Raw genomic sequence first — 19,310 nt, forward strand, 5'->3', positions numbered from 1 at the left:
GACAACAGAGTGCATGGATGAGATGGGACAAAGCATTAAAGAGGAAAACCACATGGACCAAGCTGTAGAAAGCTGAACCGTATTGCATCAAGTTTTACATCCCGTGTATGATACTGCCCAGTCCATTCATTTTATTGACAGTAGTTGTGGCAAAGCAAAAACACCAACATGCACCCTGTGCCATGGAAGAGGCACACAACACATTCTCTGTAGCTGTTCCAAAGACTAAGCAAGGGCCGTTATTTATGGCCACATGATCAAATGTTAAAGGTGGTAGCGGAGTCAATATGCAGTGGCATTGATCAGAACAAACATCAAAGCATCAAAATGTCAGATCACACATGTTCGAGCAGGAAAACAGCAGAATTTCCAAATCAAAGACTCAACAGTAATCGGCTTTAGAAGCGGCATGAAGCAAATAACTTGCATTCGAGGGTTGTCAGCATTTCGGCTGTCACTATCGCAAGTCCCAAAGCAACAATGCGTCTTGGATACATTCTTTTTGTTGTCCTTTATTGGCGCAAACCATGACTACGACACTAATTGCATTGTACTCATAGTTCAGCTTGACTAAGTGATCGTTGATGTCACATATTATGTAGGGAGCTATTATTAGTATCTTAGACCAGCACTATTTGAAAGATTAAGGGAATGTCTGGCTCCTTGTAAGCAAACAATAAAGAAATCTGAAGTGATTTACAGAAATATTTTTGTACACTAATGTGCATAATTTGTCCAGTGTTAGGAAATAACAGCGCAACATACAGTAATAATGGTAAAATGTGGAAAATGCCTATTATAGATTATGAAAGACAAAAGACAATAAAACAATAGTGGTTCTCTGACTGAATGATGTGGTTGTGTATTATGGAGGCCTGTTTATTACCTGGTTTGCCAACAGGCTGGTATATGTGCTGGTTTCCTGTCTGCACAAACAAACACAGAATTGGGTTAACAAATGAATATAATCAGACTCTACAGGAAATTTAACTTTGACAGGAGAAAAGAAAACACGAGCAGAGTCAGCAAAGAAAACCAAGAGAATCCTGTTTACATTGTTACCAAGTGTCATTTAGTTCACAGAAAGCCGTTGCAACTCAAGGAGATGTTGCTGTTTCCAAAGTTACATGTGCTTTGTGTCATTGTTGCTCACAAATAAAATCTTTAAACATTCAGAAGCAACTGTCTCCTGCATTAAAGCTCCCATTTCAAAACTCTAACACAATCATGCAACATATTTTTGTGATTTAATCGTTGTAAGCTCAGATGAAAATCACAAACGAGAGATGTAGAACATGCACAGAGTTCCTTTGCTGTTGTTTCAGCATCTCTGCTGTTTTCACAGTGTGAGAAAACAACACTAAAGTCTTCAATTACCCTGGTGCCATCAGAGTGTTGTGGCCTGACAACCATCAACACCCCAAAATAAGACCCAATTTACACACACAAGCACAAACTCTGAAAGATTTTCCCAACACAAACCACAACCATTCAATGGGAGGAGGACAAGCAGAGAGATGAATTACAGAGACGGAAATATCTGGCCTGTGGCAGCTTCAGGCTGCTACAACAACTCCTGATGGCATCGAGCAAAAACACACTAAAATACAGCTGTGTTCAACTCTGCACACACAAAACCTACTGGAAAAAAGAGACAAACATCTCTGATAAACAACAGAGATCGACAACCTGGAAACTAAAATGACTGAGTAAGAAAGGATGTTAACAGAATTCAACAACCAGTAGGTTTGGCTTGATGCAAACGTTAACTTTGCGTAACAATGAAAAAATAAGAAGTGGTTATTCCTCATGCATGACAACAAATAAGGCAGCAAAATGATCTATGGCAGAAAATAACAATCTTAATTTGGTCTCCTGAAGGTTAGAAAGTGGTAAAGAAAATGGTTGTTTTTGCTAAACAGCACTCTGAAAGCCACAGGAATAAAGTTACGGTCATGTAAAACAGTTTCTCCCTGTGTAAATGTGAACAAATGTGAAATTTATGAGGAAAAATGTCTCTAAACAAAACGGATAATTAACAAATTTGCATATTAACTGGTCCTGTAGTTATTTAATTACTTTTTGAGTTTTCTGTATAACTTGAACATATTCAAAAAGCGTTCAATACAACTTGAACATATCAATCCTGACAACAGATTTTCACCCCATTATATCAAACTTTATGAAAACCAACATGGCAAACACAATGAATAAATACAAAAACAGAAAGAAACCACTGACAGCTATTTTTTTAAATAAAACCGCGGTGAATGATTTTTTTTCCTAAGCGAGGTTTTAATAAATTTTGGTTAGAATTACCACTAAAGACCTCCAGCATTCTTCTCTTGTAACGGCCCTCTATTAATATCCAAAGATGCTGTGAGAAAACACTGACCTTGCACTGCTTACAGCCCCCACTCCCTCTTTAAATTACATCCTGTCCCCAGATCTTACCCCCTCTGCTTGAATCCAAACAAACACGTTTAGAAGCCATTTGATACAAATTTGCTAATCTAATTGCTTTTTTATTTAAACTGCAAACAGTTCAGCAAACAGAAGCTGCAGACAGCTGCTGACATTAAATTCAGAAAATGATGATGTCATGTCGAGGTCAGAAGTACATCAAACTCTGGTTTGTGTCACTGATACATTCATTAAAAAGAGAAAACAATAAGAAAAACAGCAGTTCATTTTAAATAAATCAGTGAAAGAAAACAAAAAACAAGTTACTCACCGGAGGTTGGAGTCCACCTTCTTCTCTGTCCAAACTCCCTCTAGAACTTCTCGTGTCTGGTTTCTAAACAAACACAAGCCTTATCATTTAGAAGCGTTATGTAATTTACCCACAGAACTGCACTAAAGCTGAAGAATTTGGTTTGCTGTAAAAGGTCGGAGTCACGTGACCTAAAAGTGCAAAAATATTGTTTTATGAGATTTTCTCCATGTTGTGGTTTACCGTTAGCCCCAGCACTCTTTTTACAGCTTAAGGTGCAAAACTTTACTCTGCTGCTATGACTGACTGAAGATTATTCTGATGAGGACTTAACTCTCCGCCTGCAGCACATGTAATTCATTCAAAATAACTTAAATAAAAACAGAGCTATACAGGATCTTAAATGAAAAGCTCCTTTCCGTTTTTACTTCTGAATATCTACAACCAAATCAAAAGCAAAATCTAACCAGTTGCCCTCCTACACGTCTCATACCAGTTTTCCAAGGCAGGACTTGAAGACCAGCATCGCCATTAGGTTAATCACAGTTGCCTGATGAGTTGTTTGAGACGTCAGAGGTGTCGGCCTCTTATCCTCCGATTTTACAGAATCTGTCTGCCTCGATCTAAACGTTCTCTTTCTTTCAGCTTGCCTGTCTGTGCCAGCAGCTTCATGAGATCCAACTCCAATTTTCTGCTTTTCCTGCCTTAAATCTGACTAAAACATGGAGAGAAGGAAGGAGAAGAGGAGGAGGGATACACTGCCAACCAGCTGTCAGGATACAGTTTCCCCCCTTTTTCTCCTCCCCTCCTCATTGAAGTAACAGTGTGATAAAAACCAGGCAGTCTACGACAAACACTTTCACATGTGCGCGCTCCAACACACCCACTTAATGTCTCCTTGGCTTTTCAGTAATCTTGTGTGTTGCTGGTTAGTGGTTATGGGTCAAAGACTGTTGATGGGGCTGTCAAATCTGTAAGCCTATCATTAAGCCTGGAATTCACATAGGCCACACCTGCCTCTAAACTCACACACACGCTGACAATAAAACGCTTCTTCCAAAACTCCAGACAGATACTTCAATCAATGTTCACAGAAAAATGCCTGAAACATCGAACACCCCTCTCTCCTGAGAACCATGTCTTTCTGTTAGTCTATCTATAAGAACAAACAGCAGAACTCTGAGCGTTAAAATCTGCATGTTTTGGTGTCTGGCAGCGTAGTGAGCAGCAAAACAAAGGTTCCTTTTAGAAAACTTGGGTCGCCACGTCAAACTCTATGATGGCTGCCGCTTTATAAGTCTGTCCGCTTGTGAGCTAAAAACTTGAAAAATAAGCGAGGTGCCGACTGCCATTTTGGTGTGCGGCTGAATCTTGGCGTAAAAAAGGTCAATGTCAAAAATTGGGTTGCCACGTCAAAATCCAAGATGGCTGCCACCATATACGTTTTTGTGCAAACATTGTGATCAGGATAATTTGAAAAATAAGCAACGTGCGCACTTCCATTTTGGTGTGTGCCTGCATCCAAGTGTAAGCAAGGCCACTATCAGAAATTGGGTTGCAAAGTGAGAAAACTAACCAAATGTTTTTTAAACACCACAACTGAAATCAGTAAATGTAAGAATAATTATAACGACATCGAGTTTTCTTTATAGGTAAGACAGTTAATGAGCTAAAGTTTTATGAACTGACACAGCAATAACCTTAACGTGATTAAAATAATAAATCAACAAAAAAAATGGCAATGAGGTCAAATCAACTTTAAAACAAATAATGCATCAACTCAGCAAGACATCTGTGATAAATGTATCGTGCACAACACCATATTAAATATGCACCGCCAATACACCAAAGATGCTAAATTGTATTTTTCTCTACATTCTTGTGCCGGTAAATGATTCCAACTATACAGATAAAATGTATCTTGATGTTTATTTGATGCTGAAACCCTTACCAATATTTCTATTAAATTTACTGTTAGCTGTAAAATACAAACGAATAATTTTATCATTCTGAATTACATAAAAACATAAATCACATCAAGCTGATAAACTGCACTACACTGTTCTCAAAGTAAAGTCACATTAAAAGAAGACATTGTTCTTTAGTGTTTTGTTTGGTAGACAAAACCTTACGAAATTTTATCTATTCAGTAGTCCCTCGTTTCGCACGGGGTTTGGGGCCATGCCCCCCCGCGATAAAAGAAAAAATGCGAAGTAGGGATAGTAGTACAAATAGTAGGAGTAGTAAGTAGTAGTTTATTGTAATATTTATATATTTCAAGGCTTTATAAACCCTGCCCACACTCTTACAATATAAACAATGTTTCTAAAGTCCAAACGCTCTCCGCTCTCTGCCAGCCCACTTCTCTGCTGCAATCACACTCATCATCTTTCCCAATCTCCCTCCTTCTGTGTAAATAAACTCTTTAAATTTAAATACTGTTTATTTAAAATATTACAGTATTCAAATTGTAGAGAAGAGAAGCGCAGCAGGACATCAAAGGGTTAATTCTTCACGCAGCTCCACAGGACAGAGCAGAAATGTACTTCTTGATCAATTACACTTCACCAACTGAACATAGAAGTGCTAAAATATTTAAAAATAACTTTTAACACTTTTATATTTTGTAATTATGACGATTTTATGATGTGATATACTTTGAATTTTAAGTAGGAAGACAAAAATCGATCGGCGCAGCTGGACAGCAACAGGTTAACCCTTCACGAAGCTGCTTCACAATGCACGGAGGAGAAATGTGTGCGTGGCAGAGAGCCGCAGGTGATAAAGAGCGGAGATCATGACACAACAGGAGGGAGCTTCTCCCTACAACTAATGATTTAACAGATGCTAAATCATTTAAAAATGTATTTTAAATAAACAATCCAAGCCGCTCTTACGGCTTATCCATCAATCAGCCCATTGTGTGTCATGTCCAATTTTACTTTGAAAAACCGCAAAAGAGCAAGTCCGCAAAATTCAAACCGCGAAGTAGTGAGGGACTACTGTACCAGACTAACGAGCTAACGGCTAGTTATAGAGACACCAAGACCAAAGTAAATTGCTGCCCCTATCTAATAACTCCAATCTTAAAAGTTTCAAAGTGTCTCATGTAAACATATTTTTCTAAATGAATGCCATGTTTTCTGTCCCTCCCTGCCAAAGTTTATGTCCTCATGTTTTGTTTTTCTCCTGCTCTAGTTTAAGCTCTGCTCCTGTCACCTTGCGCCACGCCCACTCTGCTCTACCACAGTAATCAGCCTTGATCTCATGCACCTGTTCTGCTCCCTATTTAAGCCTCATGCTCTCACTCACTTGTTGCCAGATTATTGAAATCCTTGTGATTGTAGATGTCCAGCTTGTGATTGTAGATGTCCAGCATCCATGCCATAGTCTCGTCTGCCTGTCTTGTTTTGATCCCACACCTGTCTTCTGTTCCTCGCCTTGCCTGACCCTGGCCTGATTTGGATTCTACTTTCTAGCCAAGGTACCAACTCTGTTTATTATTATCATGACTACGCCTCAAGGATCACGTTTTGGATTTGTCTTTGAATTTCTGCTCTATGGTTCTTGACCCCTGCTTGCTCTACTGGACTTCGTCCCTGGACAACCCTTAAAACTACGCTTTGCATAAACCTCTTTCTCTGCTGCAGCCTGCTCACAGTATAGGACGTCAGCCTCACCAGCTCTCTTAAGGAGCCCCTCTCTTACTCAACTGTGAAGGTTAGTGACTGCCTCTATAAACCCCTGAACTTTCATAGTAAAGTCAAGTTTACTGATCTCTCCATCTCTACAGATTGAACCCATTCCTGGACCCAGACCTCCACCAGCAGCAAAGTTTCAATAAATTAATTAAACCATTCATGTTGTCCTGTGTCGTGCACAAATCCTAAAACCCAATCTCGTCAGTGAATGGATATTTACATAAAATTTTCTGGTTGTTTGCGCAAATATCGACAGTTGCAACTGGCTGGGGCAGAAATATAACATTTTTGCTGGAATAGTCATGTAATGTGAAATATGTGTACAACTCTGGTCATAGCAGCTGGTTTGAGGTGGTTAAATGAGATGCTGGACTCCACCTAATCAACTTTCTCTTCTGTGAGGGGTGACTATTTTCAGATAGTTCTTTAAACTTCAATGCCAACATAAAGGTGTAGACAAAATTTAACTCATTAACCTTGAACAAAACAATACAGTGCATTGAATAAGAGTATACAGTAGTTTCTCGATACTTTGCGGTTCGACTTTCGACTCACTCTTTTGCGGGTTTTCAATGTAAGAAAGTACAAAAAAAGAGTGGTTGAGCACGGCTCACTTAGGTATAGACAGACCCACCCCCACCCCCCACCCTCTCCTGTCTCTTTCCGAGGCTGTCACAGCAGAGAAAGGAGGGAGCGGGGGTGGAGTTTCTTTCCCCATCGTGTCCTAGAGACACACAACAGGCGGGTGTGCAACAGACAGCCTCAGAAAAAGAAAGGAGGGGAGCATCTGTCTTGTACCTGAGTGAGCCGCACAAGTGGAATGGATTGCTATTTAAAATAATCCAGCGCGACCCGAAACAAGCCTTTAGGAACGAGAGCAGGAGCAAGAATGCTGGATGCTTCAGGCACAAGGCAATCAGACAATCTGGCAGGGAGGCAGAGACTGGGGAGCGCTAAGCGCAGCGCACAGGTTCAAGAAGAGGGAGATGGGGAGTGACACAGGTGTTGAGCATGAGTGCGACTGTGGCAGAAAAGTGGGCGTGGCAGAGAGCGGAGCTCATGACACGCTGTGCTCTTTAAGAACGTTTAGAACATTGTTGAGCATTGCAAAAGTGTAGGAATTGTATTTTAGTATATAAATACTAAAATAAACATAACGTCCTTACTTTGCAGATTTTCACCTATCGTGGGGGTGTGTGGAAGGTACCCCTTCAATAAGTGAGGGACTACATTATACGGGGTCTAGACTAGGAGCTCACAGTAGTGCACACAAAACTGATGAAAGAATAACTGAATGTCTGTTTTCTACTTTTGTTTCTTTTCTGCTTTTGTTGTGAACACTTGGTGCCAATTCTTCTTGTGCACATTTTCCTACAATATGCCCAATTTAAATGTACGGTTACAGTCATTGTGTTGGACTGGTATCAGCTGTGTCTGAGGTGAATTTGTGTGTGCTGCATTTGTTACCAGCAGCCTTTCCTCCTGTTCCAGCCACCTCTGATCCTCCTCCATCTGCTGCTGTTGTATCATCAGCTGTTCCTCCATTAACAGGCACTGCTGGCCTACACACTGCTGCATGTCTACTTCACTGTCCTACGCACGCACACAAAACACGGAACAAAAGACAAACACAGCAAAACATGCATGCGCACAACACAAAAAAATAAATAAATAAAAATACACATGAAGAGAACGTGCACACGCTCACAGATAAGAAATGAAGACAGACGGGCACCAGACTGATGATAAGCGGAACTGAGAAGGTGAAAGCACACAAACTCAAAATAATATATGGCAATGGAGTGTGGATTTTCTCCAGAATACAATATATGCGAACAGACATTACTCTTTTGCGTTTAACATTTAAAAAAAAAAAATTATTTATAAGAACTAAGCCTCCAAATTAGACAAAAACCCTCTGTTATAAAAGTAAACATGGTCTCTTACCTCCCATAGTGCCATGTCTGCTCCGTGGGGCTGGGGAAGCTGCTGTATGTGGGAGTGTGCATGTACATGGTGGCGGGGGTGTGTGTGTGCATGGTGTGTGTCCACCATGGAAGTTGGTGGTGGGTACATGGCGCTGGGCACAGACGGAAGAGTGTAAGGACCTGGATACCCTGCCATCTATACACCAGAGGGAATAAAAGGACAAACACTTGGTACTCTGTAATCTGGTTTATTTTAACACTTTGTACCATTTGCATCAAGTACAATTGTAGTAGAAGACTAAAGAGTTTTGTCTTCATACCTGGTAGTGTCCAGGATGCTGCGAACTTGGATAGAAACCCTCACTGGAACGGGGACTGGGATAGCCCGGTCTACTTGGCTGTAAAAAAAAGGAGAGGAAAAAAAAGTCAAATAAAAAAACAGTTAGGAAATGACAAGTAATTAAGCAACGATGTTGCTTAATTCTTTTTCCTGAATTACACATCAGAAGACAGGCCATTCAGACAATCATCACACAAACCCCTGGAAACTTTGTGTGGCAATGTTAGCTGTCAGTCAAAACAGGGAACACTCACAGGGCCGCAAATCCAGCAGGCTGTTAGTTAACTGATACCAAACAATGCTGCTGAGGACCAAATCACCCAACAACACTTGTGTATAATCTCATGTTACACATATAACACAAATTACTGTAACTGCTTCCAGTTTATCAATTTTTTTCTAATCACAAATACACAGTTGGAATATTAAATATTTGTATTCTTTGTCTTCCTATATAAATCAGTGTCTTCATATTTAATGTGTTGTCCTCATTTAAAATGATCTTGTTTGTAATGTACCAGTAATATCTTGAGAGTTTGATTCCAATCAGCCAGATTATCTTATCTTTTCAAGAGGTTTTGATCAACAGTTATTCAGACTTTCTGAAGGTCTTTCAAAGTCCATCTTTGGTCTTTGGCTACCTTTCAGGTTACTTTCTGTGCAGTACTTGAACTTGACCACGACAGCAATTTGTGCTTTTAAAAGAAGGAACAAGTGAACAGACAGAAGGAAAAAAGCAAAACAAAGGAAATACTAAAAATAAATATGTACAGCCATTGAGTCAAATAAAGAAACAGGTAAAAATCCAGCTAAGGCCTGAAACAGGAGAGATACATTATCCTTCAGGTGATTATCTACAGCAGGGGTACCCAAACTTTTTCCCAGAGAGGGCCAACACGAAAATCTATCAGAGGGCTGTGAACCAAATGCAATTACATAATTCACAAAATGCAAATACTTCTTTAAGTAAAGCCCTTTATTTTTTATACAGTTATTTAACCTTCCTTTCCATATAAAGAACATTACAAAACACAAAATATAAGTCATATACGGTATAGACAATTAAAACTAAATTTCAGTATAATTATATGTAGTGCAAAATGTAATGAACTGAGAGGTTCTGTAGGTGTGGGTCAGTCAGAATGCTTCTGAGCCTGGACTTGTTCAGGTTATGTTCACAGATGTAAGTGCTGCCAAACAACGATAACATCACTTGTGCGTGTTTCCTAATGCTTGGGTTTCTGATGAGACGTGTGTAGAAATCTTTGAGGTGTAGTGACATGAATTTATTTCTTAGCCGACTGAAACTCAATGAGCTCCATCTGAACGGGATTGGGCACTGAGTCCACACTTATGTTGAAGGAATGGGAAAACAGCTCCATGTCAACGTCACTTTTCCATAAGTCCTCAAACTCAAATTCCTGGTCCAGGTTCCTGAGAAGTGCTGCATGTTCAGGCAGTCTCTGCTTCACCAGTTTGACTTCTCTCAGACTGGGGAAGTGTGCAAGGTTTCCTGAGAAGTGAAAAGGCTGCTAAGACTTCAAGCAACAACACAATAGCTATAACAAATATTGCAACATAAATATTGTTTTTATGTACTTGAAATAATTTGCAGCAATCCAGTCTTTTTTGTCTTTAGCCCAGGCGAGATACTTCTGACGCTGTCTCTTGTTCAAGAGTGGCTTGACACAAGGTATGCGACAGCTGAAACCCATGTCTTGCACATGTCTGTGTAATGTGGTCCTTGAAGCACTGAATTCAGCTGCAGTCCACTCTTTGTGATTCTCCCTACATTTTGGAATGGGTTTTGTTTCACAATCCTCTCCAGAGTATAGTTATCCCTATTGCTTGTACACTTTTTTCTACCACACCTTTTCCTTCCCTTCGTGTCTCTATTAATGTGTTTGGACACAGAGCTCTGTGAACAGCCAGCCTCTTTAGAAATGACCTTGTGTCTTGCCCTCCTTGTGCAAGGTGTCAATGGTCATCTTTTGGACAACTGTCAAGTCAGAAGTCTTCCCCATGATTGTGTAGCCTACAGAACTAGACTGAGAGACCATTTAAAGGCCTTTGCAAGTGTTTTGAGTTAATTAGTTGATTAGACTGTGGCACCAGGTGTCTTCAATTTTGAACCATTTCAAAATATTCTAATTTTCTGAGATACTGAATTTGGGGTTTTCATTAGTTGTCAGTTATAATCATCAACATTAAAAGAAAAACATTTGAAATATATCAGTCTGTGTAATGAACTTTCACTTTTACTTTCATAGTGCTATTATATCTATATTGCGTTACATTTTTTATATTTTTAGTGTGTGTTCTTCTTAAGCATGTTTTTGCACTAAAAAAGGAGTGTCTCTTAATTTCATTGTACTTGCGTATAATGACAATAAAAGCATTCTGATTCTGATTCTGAATGAATATAATATACAAGTTTCACTTTTTGAATGGAATTACTGAAATAAATCAACTTTTTCATGATATTCTAATTTTATGACCAGCACCTGTATAATGTTTCGTTCCACCTCATGTACCACATGTGATGTGAATGACAATAAAAAAACCTTGAATCCTTGACAGATGCAGACAGAGTAGCTACAACTTCAACTAGAAGGACTTTACGTGGTCAAACAGGTGAGTGATGATCTGTTCCTTTCCTTGAAGCTGAATATTGAGGGTGTTGAGCAGGTCAGTGATGTCCACCATAAAATCCATGTCACAAAACCCTTTGTCATCTTTAGGGGCAGATGTGACTGAGTGGTTAGAGCAGTCACCCTCCAGTGGAAGAACTGGGGATTCTATTCCACCAGCAGTCACATGTTGAAGTGCCCCTGGGCAAGACACGGAACCCTTCATTGCCTCCAATGTGTGTCTCATCAGTGTATGAGTGTGATCTAAAACACACTTATAGTCTCTATAGAATGATTTGTTCGAATTCTGAGCAAACTGACTGAATATGGATAGAAATTATTTAACTTAAAACAAATAAATAAATAAATGCATAAATCAAAACTTTCATTTGAAATGATCAGGTAGTAGATCCAAAAATAGCAGAAATGCAGCTCAAGAAACATTTTGAAAGACCTTCAGAAAGCTTGAAAACCTACCAATAGAGAGTCAAGTTTCTTTCTTTGAAAGAAACTTGACTCTAGACCATGGTTCCTCGATTCTGGTCCTCAAGGGCCAATATCCTGCATGCTTTAGATGTTTCTCTGCTCCAACACAGCTAATTTGATTCATCCAGATTTCCGTAGAACACAATTCAGGCCAATAAATCAGGTGTCTTGGAGCAGGGAAACAAAGAAAACATGCAGGATAATGGCCCTCAAGGACCAGGTTTGGACACCCCATGTTCTAGAATTTTTAATACAGTGCTACAAAAAAGTTCTGATGTTTTTTCAGGTCAAATAAATGAAAGTTTACTCGTCATCAGCGTCCCTGATATTAGGTATTTTCAGCTAAAAACGGAATTGTGTGGTTGAGATGAAACTGATCAAAGTTTATGAAAATGCACTTCCTTTTTGAGGTTTTATTTCTCTAAATGATCCAACATAGAAGTAATTTTTACACAACAGTATAGCACCTTCTACCTTCCACAGTCTCTCATAGTAGCTTTCTCTGGACCACACCTTTGACGACAAGACCAACACACAAAGACACACAGAGAGGGAGACAGAAAAAGAAAAACAAAGAAGAATGGAAGGAGACAAGAAAAAGGGTAAAGGGAAAAGGTAGGAAAAAGAAAAAAGATCAAAGAAAAGCAGACAAGACAAAAAAACAACACAAGACGAACTAGTTTTGAGCATTTAGACACAAAAACAAGGTCTAATACCATGACTGTAGAGAAGCTCACACATGTAATTATACAAGTACTGTAGGTAAAGTTTATTTATATAGCACCTTTCATAGATATATTGCAAAGTGCTTTACAATAAATAAAAGAAAAATTGTACATATAAAATCTAAAATATGCATAAACATCTATACACGTACAAACAAACATATACAAGTAAAATTGGGTAAACGTGTAGAACACAAAAATATAAAAATAATAACTAACTAAAACCTTATATAAAAATAATGTAATGGCCAGTCCTACAGGAAGCAAGTTCTCCCAGGAATGGTGGTTTAAAAACAGAAATACAAATATGATGAGAAAAGAACAGAACCACCCCATCGGATTAGAAGAAACACTGGTGTTATTTGATAAACCTTTAAATTGATTTATGAATGTAAGAATGAATGACTCAATCCGTAACCAAATGGTTTAAAATACAAAAAGGGTTAAAAAACAACAACAAGAACCTAAGGCCAGTTACCAGCAAATTAAAGATTTAATGAAGTCTACACCTGATTGTTTGTGAATCAGTTCTTTTTCTACAACATTGTCCATAAATGCATCATTGAGATTAGGCATAGCATTTTTAGTGAGCTGCAGGGGCAGAAGGTGTAATTGGGACAAAAATGGGTGGACTTTTTCAGGTTGTGTTCAGATAGGTTGTTCTCATTGGTTGTTCATTTAAAGTTGGATTAGCATTTCTGTTCATGTTGTTGTTTTGACTGTTAAAAAAACGGCACCATAATTCAGCTGTTGCATAGACTTATATACAGAGAAAAACATGCTGTTTGTAGCGAGCGTCAGAACTTTGAAATTTAACTTGAGCCGACTTCATCAAAATGAATTGTTATGGTGTCCTTGTATGTAAACTGCGAGTGGCACCATGATACAATCCAAGCTAAAGGCCCAACACTATGGGTCACATTTCACCACTGGGCACCACATACAGTAACATGGGATCATATTATGGACACTAACTGGTGTAAAGGTTAAAAGTACTTATTGCAAAGTCATAAAAACAGGGCAAAAGTATTCATAAAGTAATTTAAAAAATCTGCACAATATGTGTTCTTCAAATAAAATGAGTAGTCAGAATGCCAACTACCACATGCACTGTTTACGATGGAAACAGACAAAGTGACTGAAAATGGGTCAAACCGTACACTTACTGTTCTAGCAGAAGTTTTGCAACAGCTGGGCATGTTTGAATACCAAGCTATGTATTTACGGTACCCTGCTTGATCCCTGATATTTATTCTTGACAGTTGTCTTACTTAATCTTTCTTTTTTTTAGGCGTTTAGCAACAGATGCTCTTCGATAATTCCACGTCAATGTTTTCTTTCAGTTTCTACGCTTTTCTGTTTACCTGAAGGTAACAGAGTAAGGCCAGCCTTAAATTGATTAATTACGTAACCCAAGTTGTTAAGTAAATCCATCTTTACACTGAGTGAAGAACACAGTTTTGAATCGCATTTCATATAGCTGGGAAATTACTGTAGTAAATGCTGTCAAAAAGCAACGTTTGATATAGTTCCAGGAAACAGTTTTTATGTTTGGTCTCATATTTTGCAATGAGTACCTTTAACTTGTGCCTTCAACCTGCAAACTTGCTACTTTTAGACTATTAAAATATTGAATTTACGAGATGCACAATCTTGTAAATTGCCAGAGCTACTCTGAAGGTTATCTTTTCATCTGTAGTCCTTGAATAAGTGTTACAGTTTAATACAAAAATATATAAAGTGAGGATTAAAGATTTTGGAAACAAAATAGGTGTCGAGCCTAGTCAAAACATTAGTATTTGTGGGATTGTTTTAGAAAACAACTAACGTTTTTTTTATTTTTTACTTTTATTTAATAATAGCTAACTTATGACATAGTGTTGGCTTTTTATGAACGTGTGCTTGAGTAAAGCCTGAGTCGCATGTTGAAGCTGCATTTTTATTTTTATTTTTTCGACTGTCCTCTTCTGTAGGGGTCACCATAGTGAGAAAACTTGCATAAAAAATTGGCAATTGTTTTATGCAAGTGTAAAACATGATCTTCCTGACACAACCTGGGCTGGAATTCACATCCTTAGGATTACAAACCCATGGCACTGACCACTGAACTACCACAGTTCTTTAAAGCCAGAGTCAGATGTCATAAAAAGAAAAATAATAATTAAAAAAGACTATATTTAAACAATGTCTTAAAGACCAAATAAACCCTTCTCAATAAACTTATAGGCAAATGGACTGTTTTCTTTCTATTTTCTGTTTAATACAACTATAGTTTTAACAACTGTTTGTTGTTTTGTTTAGGTGCAATAACCCAAATAAAATGTAAAACCAACTAAAAAAGTGTAGGTTATTTCATATGGTCAATATGTGCTGTGACCATATCACTGGTTGGTAAAGGAAAAAAATCCAAATATTACTGGATCAAGTAAAGGTTTAAATATTGACATTTCAGTAACAACTAATAATTGCATTTCTGTACTTTGACTTTGTAAATTTAATTTATTAGTATATTAATTAAGCACATTTAAAACGGGGACAACAAAACATTAAATAATTGACATTCTTAATTCCGTTAAATTTTAAAACCAAGCACTGGACATTTAAAAAAATATATTTTTTAAATGAACGTTTGATGTTTTATGGTTAAGACACACAGATTTGATCTTGTTAGCAGTAAACAGGTTAGCAGAGTTGAGCAGCACACCACCTGCCTGGAAAGGTCCGGACATGGGTCCTTCTGAGTAGAGAATGGAAAACGGGGTGGAGGTAGTTACAGGAACGCTGGGCAATAAATTGGGTGAGTGAGGGTTGGTGAAGGACAGATTAGAGGCTGGGTGCATTGCAAGCACTTTATCTGAGTATAGAGGGGAGAGGGTGGGCCTCAAAAATGGCTGCACAGCAGGGTATTTGGTCTGGGAGTCAAAATTTCCAGTTTGGGGTGGGGCACTGGGATTAGTCTGGCTGTCAGGATGAAAGCTGGGCAGCAGCAGGTTTTCAGGATTAGAATTTGACTTGGTTCGGATCATTTGTGGAGGAAGAAGACAAACATGTGACATGCTACTACTGGTAAATGGGTCTATGTTCAGAGTAGATTGGGAAAGGAGTGGAGAGAAGAGCCAAGGATGTGGACTGGTGTCATTAGTTTGGACATTTGTCTTGTTGGGGCAGCTGCCAGTGGACAAGCTGCGAGAATATCTGTGAGGTAAAGAGCGAGCTGTAGTCAGAGGCTGGCACACCAAGGAGGGATAAAGTTTGGATTCAGAATCTAACTCTGTGTTGTGCTGAGACGGAGAACTGTTGTAGCACGTGGTGCTTTGAAAGGCTGGGTGAGGCTGATGACTGGCAGATAAAGAGAAGTGATGGGGACATGGTGGAGGTAGAGAGAGCATGGGACTGGGTGGGAGAGAAGAAGTGTGGGACGATGATGGATGAGGATTTCCAATGCAGAGGGAAAGCTGTGAGGCAAAATGTTGATTTTGAAGGCAATGGTGAGGAGAGGGAGCAGAAACACAATCGAGACTGAAGGAGGGCTGCAGGGAAGGACGGCGGCTGGGCTGCAAACAGATACAAAAGCAAAGGAAGAACGTAAAGAAAAGTGTCATCAAAAAGAAAATGTGTGTGGTCAGGAAAGAAATGTATAAACCTAAATGCATATGGATAGGCAGTGAAGAAGTTGGAAAAATATATCTGATTATTATTAGGTTCCTGTTTCATTTAATGATTTTTCCTGATAATAAAATCCACCAACCGTAGTTTTTTATAATATAACAGGAACCAGATTTACTACTGACCTATGTCTTAAAAACCACTTCTAGTCGCTGAAGAGTTATCAGATGCTGACAGCAGGGGAACTGTGGCAACAAATCAGAGAGCAGCAGGGAGCAGGTAGAGCAACAAGCATGAAGGGCAGTAGAAGTCAAGGTGAAGGAGAGATATGAAAAATGTTTTTATCCCATGTTATGTAAAACATCCAGGTAAAATATTTATAGCAGGACAGAGAATGGCTGCAAAATTTAGGAGAAAAGTTAAAGTTTTGCATTTTTATCATCCACTATCATGGAAGGGAAGCGATATTGTAATTTCCTTGGAGTCTGTGCGCAAATGTTCATTTGTCTGCTCGATAGCAAAATATGTAATGAACCACTTAACAGATTTTAGTGAAAATCTAAGAAGAAGGCAACTTTTGGAGGGAATTTGTTTCAAGGTGGCTACCACAACTCTCTTGTAAATGAGTCCCCGAGGCTCAATGGGATTAACCTGCATAAATAAATAAAGGTTGAACAACTAATCAACCTTAGCAAGCACATAACTGTCTATAACAGTTACTTTTACAGATTCTGAGCTAAATGTTGATGTGGTGTGTTTTTTCAGATTTACAAATGTTTCAGTGGTAGTATATCAGAGTGGTACTCAACACACTCTCCATTGGTAACAGATCTTGTGAGATCTCACAATATCGCATGAGATTGTACATAATGTTATTTACAAAGTTTGATCAAGATGACTAATACTTTGCCATTCTCCTCAAAAGTTGACACATCATTTGTCCCTGCCGCTTCAAATTTGTTGTTGAAAGCGTAGACCCTTTGAGAGGCCAATAAAATATTTACTGCTTGCAAAGAGAAAAGGGCGTGGCCGAGGCCGCTTGGCAAACTCGGGGGTGTCGCTGTTGGGTCATAACTGACCATGAATGGCATATATTTTGTTCTGGTGGACCAAGCATCACAAAACTTGCCACATATTTAGAAGTAATGTAAGATGCAAATAACCCATATATTATTGAATATAATGATACATTGATAATATTTGCATGAAAAATTGGTTTGCGTTGCCTTTATCATTATCAATGCCATAGCGTCCATTGGGGAAAATAACCAGGTGTTCTAGTGGCTGGAGGAGTAAGTGAACTTCCCTTAGATTGCACAGAGAAATGGAGAGATGGGCCAGCAGCTGCCTCACCTGGACATAAAATGGTCTGGATTACCCCTGGTGCATGAAGGCCCTTAATCACTGCTTGCAGTTTTAATTGTCCCCCATGACAAAGCAAAGAAAAGGAATTGGAAATACCCTCTGTCCGTCCATCTGTCCATGTTGTGAGAATGACTAACTAACTTTCATGTTGGTGTGTGGGAACATGAAGGTGTAAGAAAGGTTCCTTTTTAAAATTGGATTGCCACGTCAAAATCCAAGATGGCTGCCATCACAAATGTCATTTGTGTTGTGAGAATAACTTGAAAAATGAGAGGTACAGACTGCCATTTTGGTGTGTGGCTACATCGAGGCATAAGAAAAGTTCCTTTCAAAAAAAGGGTTGCCATGTCAAAATCCAAGATGGCCGCTTCCCTATATGTAAATATGGTGTATGTATAACCTTGCAAACCGAATAACAAGCAATGTGCCAACTTTTATTTTGGTGTGTAAGAAAGGTCAATATCAAAAACTGGATTGCCACATTAAAATCCACTATGGCTGTCACCATATACAGTATGTATACTATACTTATTCCTGACACAACCACTAACCACAGAGCTACCACAGCCTACATGTGTGGAGCAGCGGGCTACATTCTAGGGCGCCCAGGAGAGCATATTAAGAGCCCTGCTCAAGGGCCCAGACTGGGGAAAATTAAGTGGAGGCAGGTGTGGGTGGGTCCTCCCACTTGTTTAATTTTTTATGTAATGGTTGGGATTCGAACCAACAACCTCCTGATTACGGGCTCACCTTTTCTAACGTTTGTGCCACAATCCCCACCTTAAACTGCTTAAAAATAAAGTTTATTCAAATGATTATGGTGGCTCTTGGGATGGTTGACAATTATGGTATCTATGGTGTACAAGGCCACCATTGGCCACCCCTTGGCTCCACCATTGCACCTGTAGTGAATAAAACTGCTCCCTCCTCTCACCATGATCTATCACTTTGTGCTGCCTCAGACAAGCCCAAAATACAAACAAGCAATCAAAAACACCTACAGTACCTCTATTCTTACACACAGTGCAACTCCTACCCACTTGAACATTTTTCACCAGAAACATTAAAGTTTACTTACATTTCATGTTCAATTCCAGTCCAGAAAAACACTCACCTCAAAAACTACAAACATTCACTATCAAATCCCTCAGTGAAGGAGGATATTGGCATACCACTTGTAAGTTATAATTTGCTAATGGAATATAAAATTAAAACGACTGCCTTTCTGAACAAAGGTAATTTACCAGAAAAAAAATAACACAAACATCTAAAACAATTTCCTGAGAATCCTGCATAGAAACACTAAAACCTTTAACCTGTGTTTTAACTCCACTTCTGCTCCAATCTAACTTGGCACAAATTAAAATCCCCAGAAGAAATGTGCATGCTAAAGGAAAAATAAACACTTATACAACTCAAAACCATCATGTCAGACAAGTTAGCATCAACATTGTGACGTTTTCTTGTTACACTGGTAATTCAACAAGGTGGACAATTCATGTGCAGTACATGGAAGAATAAAAAGAATGCTGTAATATTGTTATACACAGCATAACAGATTTTAAATCATCCATCCATCCATCCATCCATCCATCCATCCATCCATCCACCCATCCATCCATCCATCCATACACCCACCCCCCCTCTTCCGCTTGTTCCATAGCCTGGTTGCGGAGATTTTAAATTCATATACTGATATATACTCATATACAAAACAGTCACTCACACTCACACACACACACCCACACACACACACACACACACACACGCACACACACACGCACACACACACACACACACACACACACACACACAC

At 38.9% G+C, this 19,310-nt stretch overlaps 1 protein-coding gene across 1 annotated transcript in view; it reads right to left on the minus strand.

Annotated features, from left to right (window-relative positions):
* The window catches only part of LOC119409504 (focal adhesion kinase 1), a gene marked incomplete in the record, with an annotated part of 45,932 nt that overhangs the window by 4,845 nt on the left and 21,777 nt on the right, over positions 1-19,310 (minus strand). Inside the window, 4 exon segments of the mRNA XM_037676394.1 lie at positions 887-926; positions 2,735-2,797; positions 8,362-8,538; positions 8,663-8,740. Coding sequence (XP_037532322.1) covers positions 887-926; positions 2,735-2,797; positions 8,362-8,538; positions 8,663-8,740 — 358 coding nt within the window.

The sequence above is a fragment of the Nematolebias whitei genome, chromosome 5 (assembly GCF_014905685.2).
Source record: "Nematolebias whitei isolate Nwh7 chromosome 5, NemWhi1, whole genome shotgun sequence".
Lineage (NCBI taxonomy): Eukaryota > Metazoa > Chordata > Actinopteri > Cyprinodontiformes > Rivulidae > Nematolebias > Nematolebias whitei.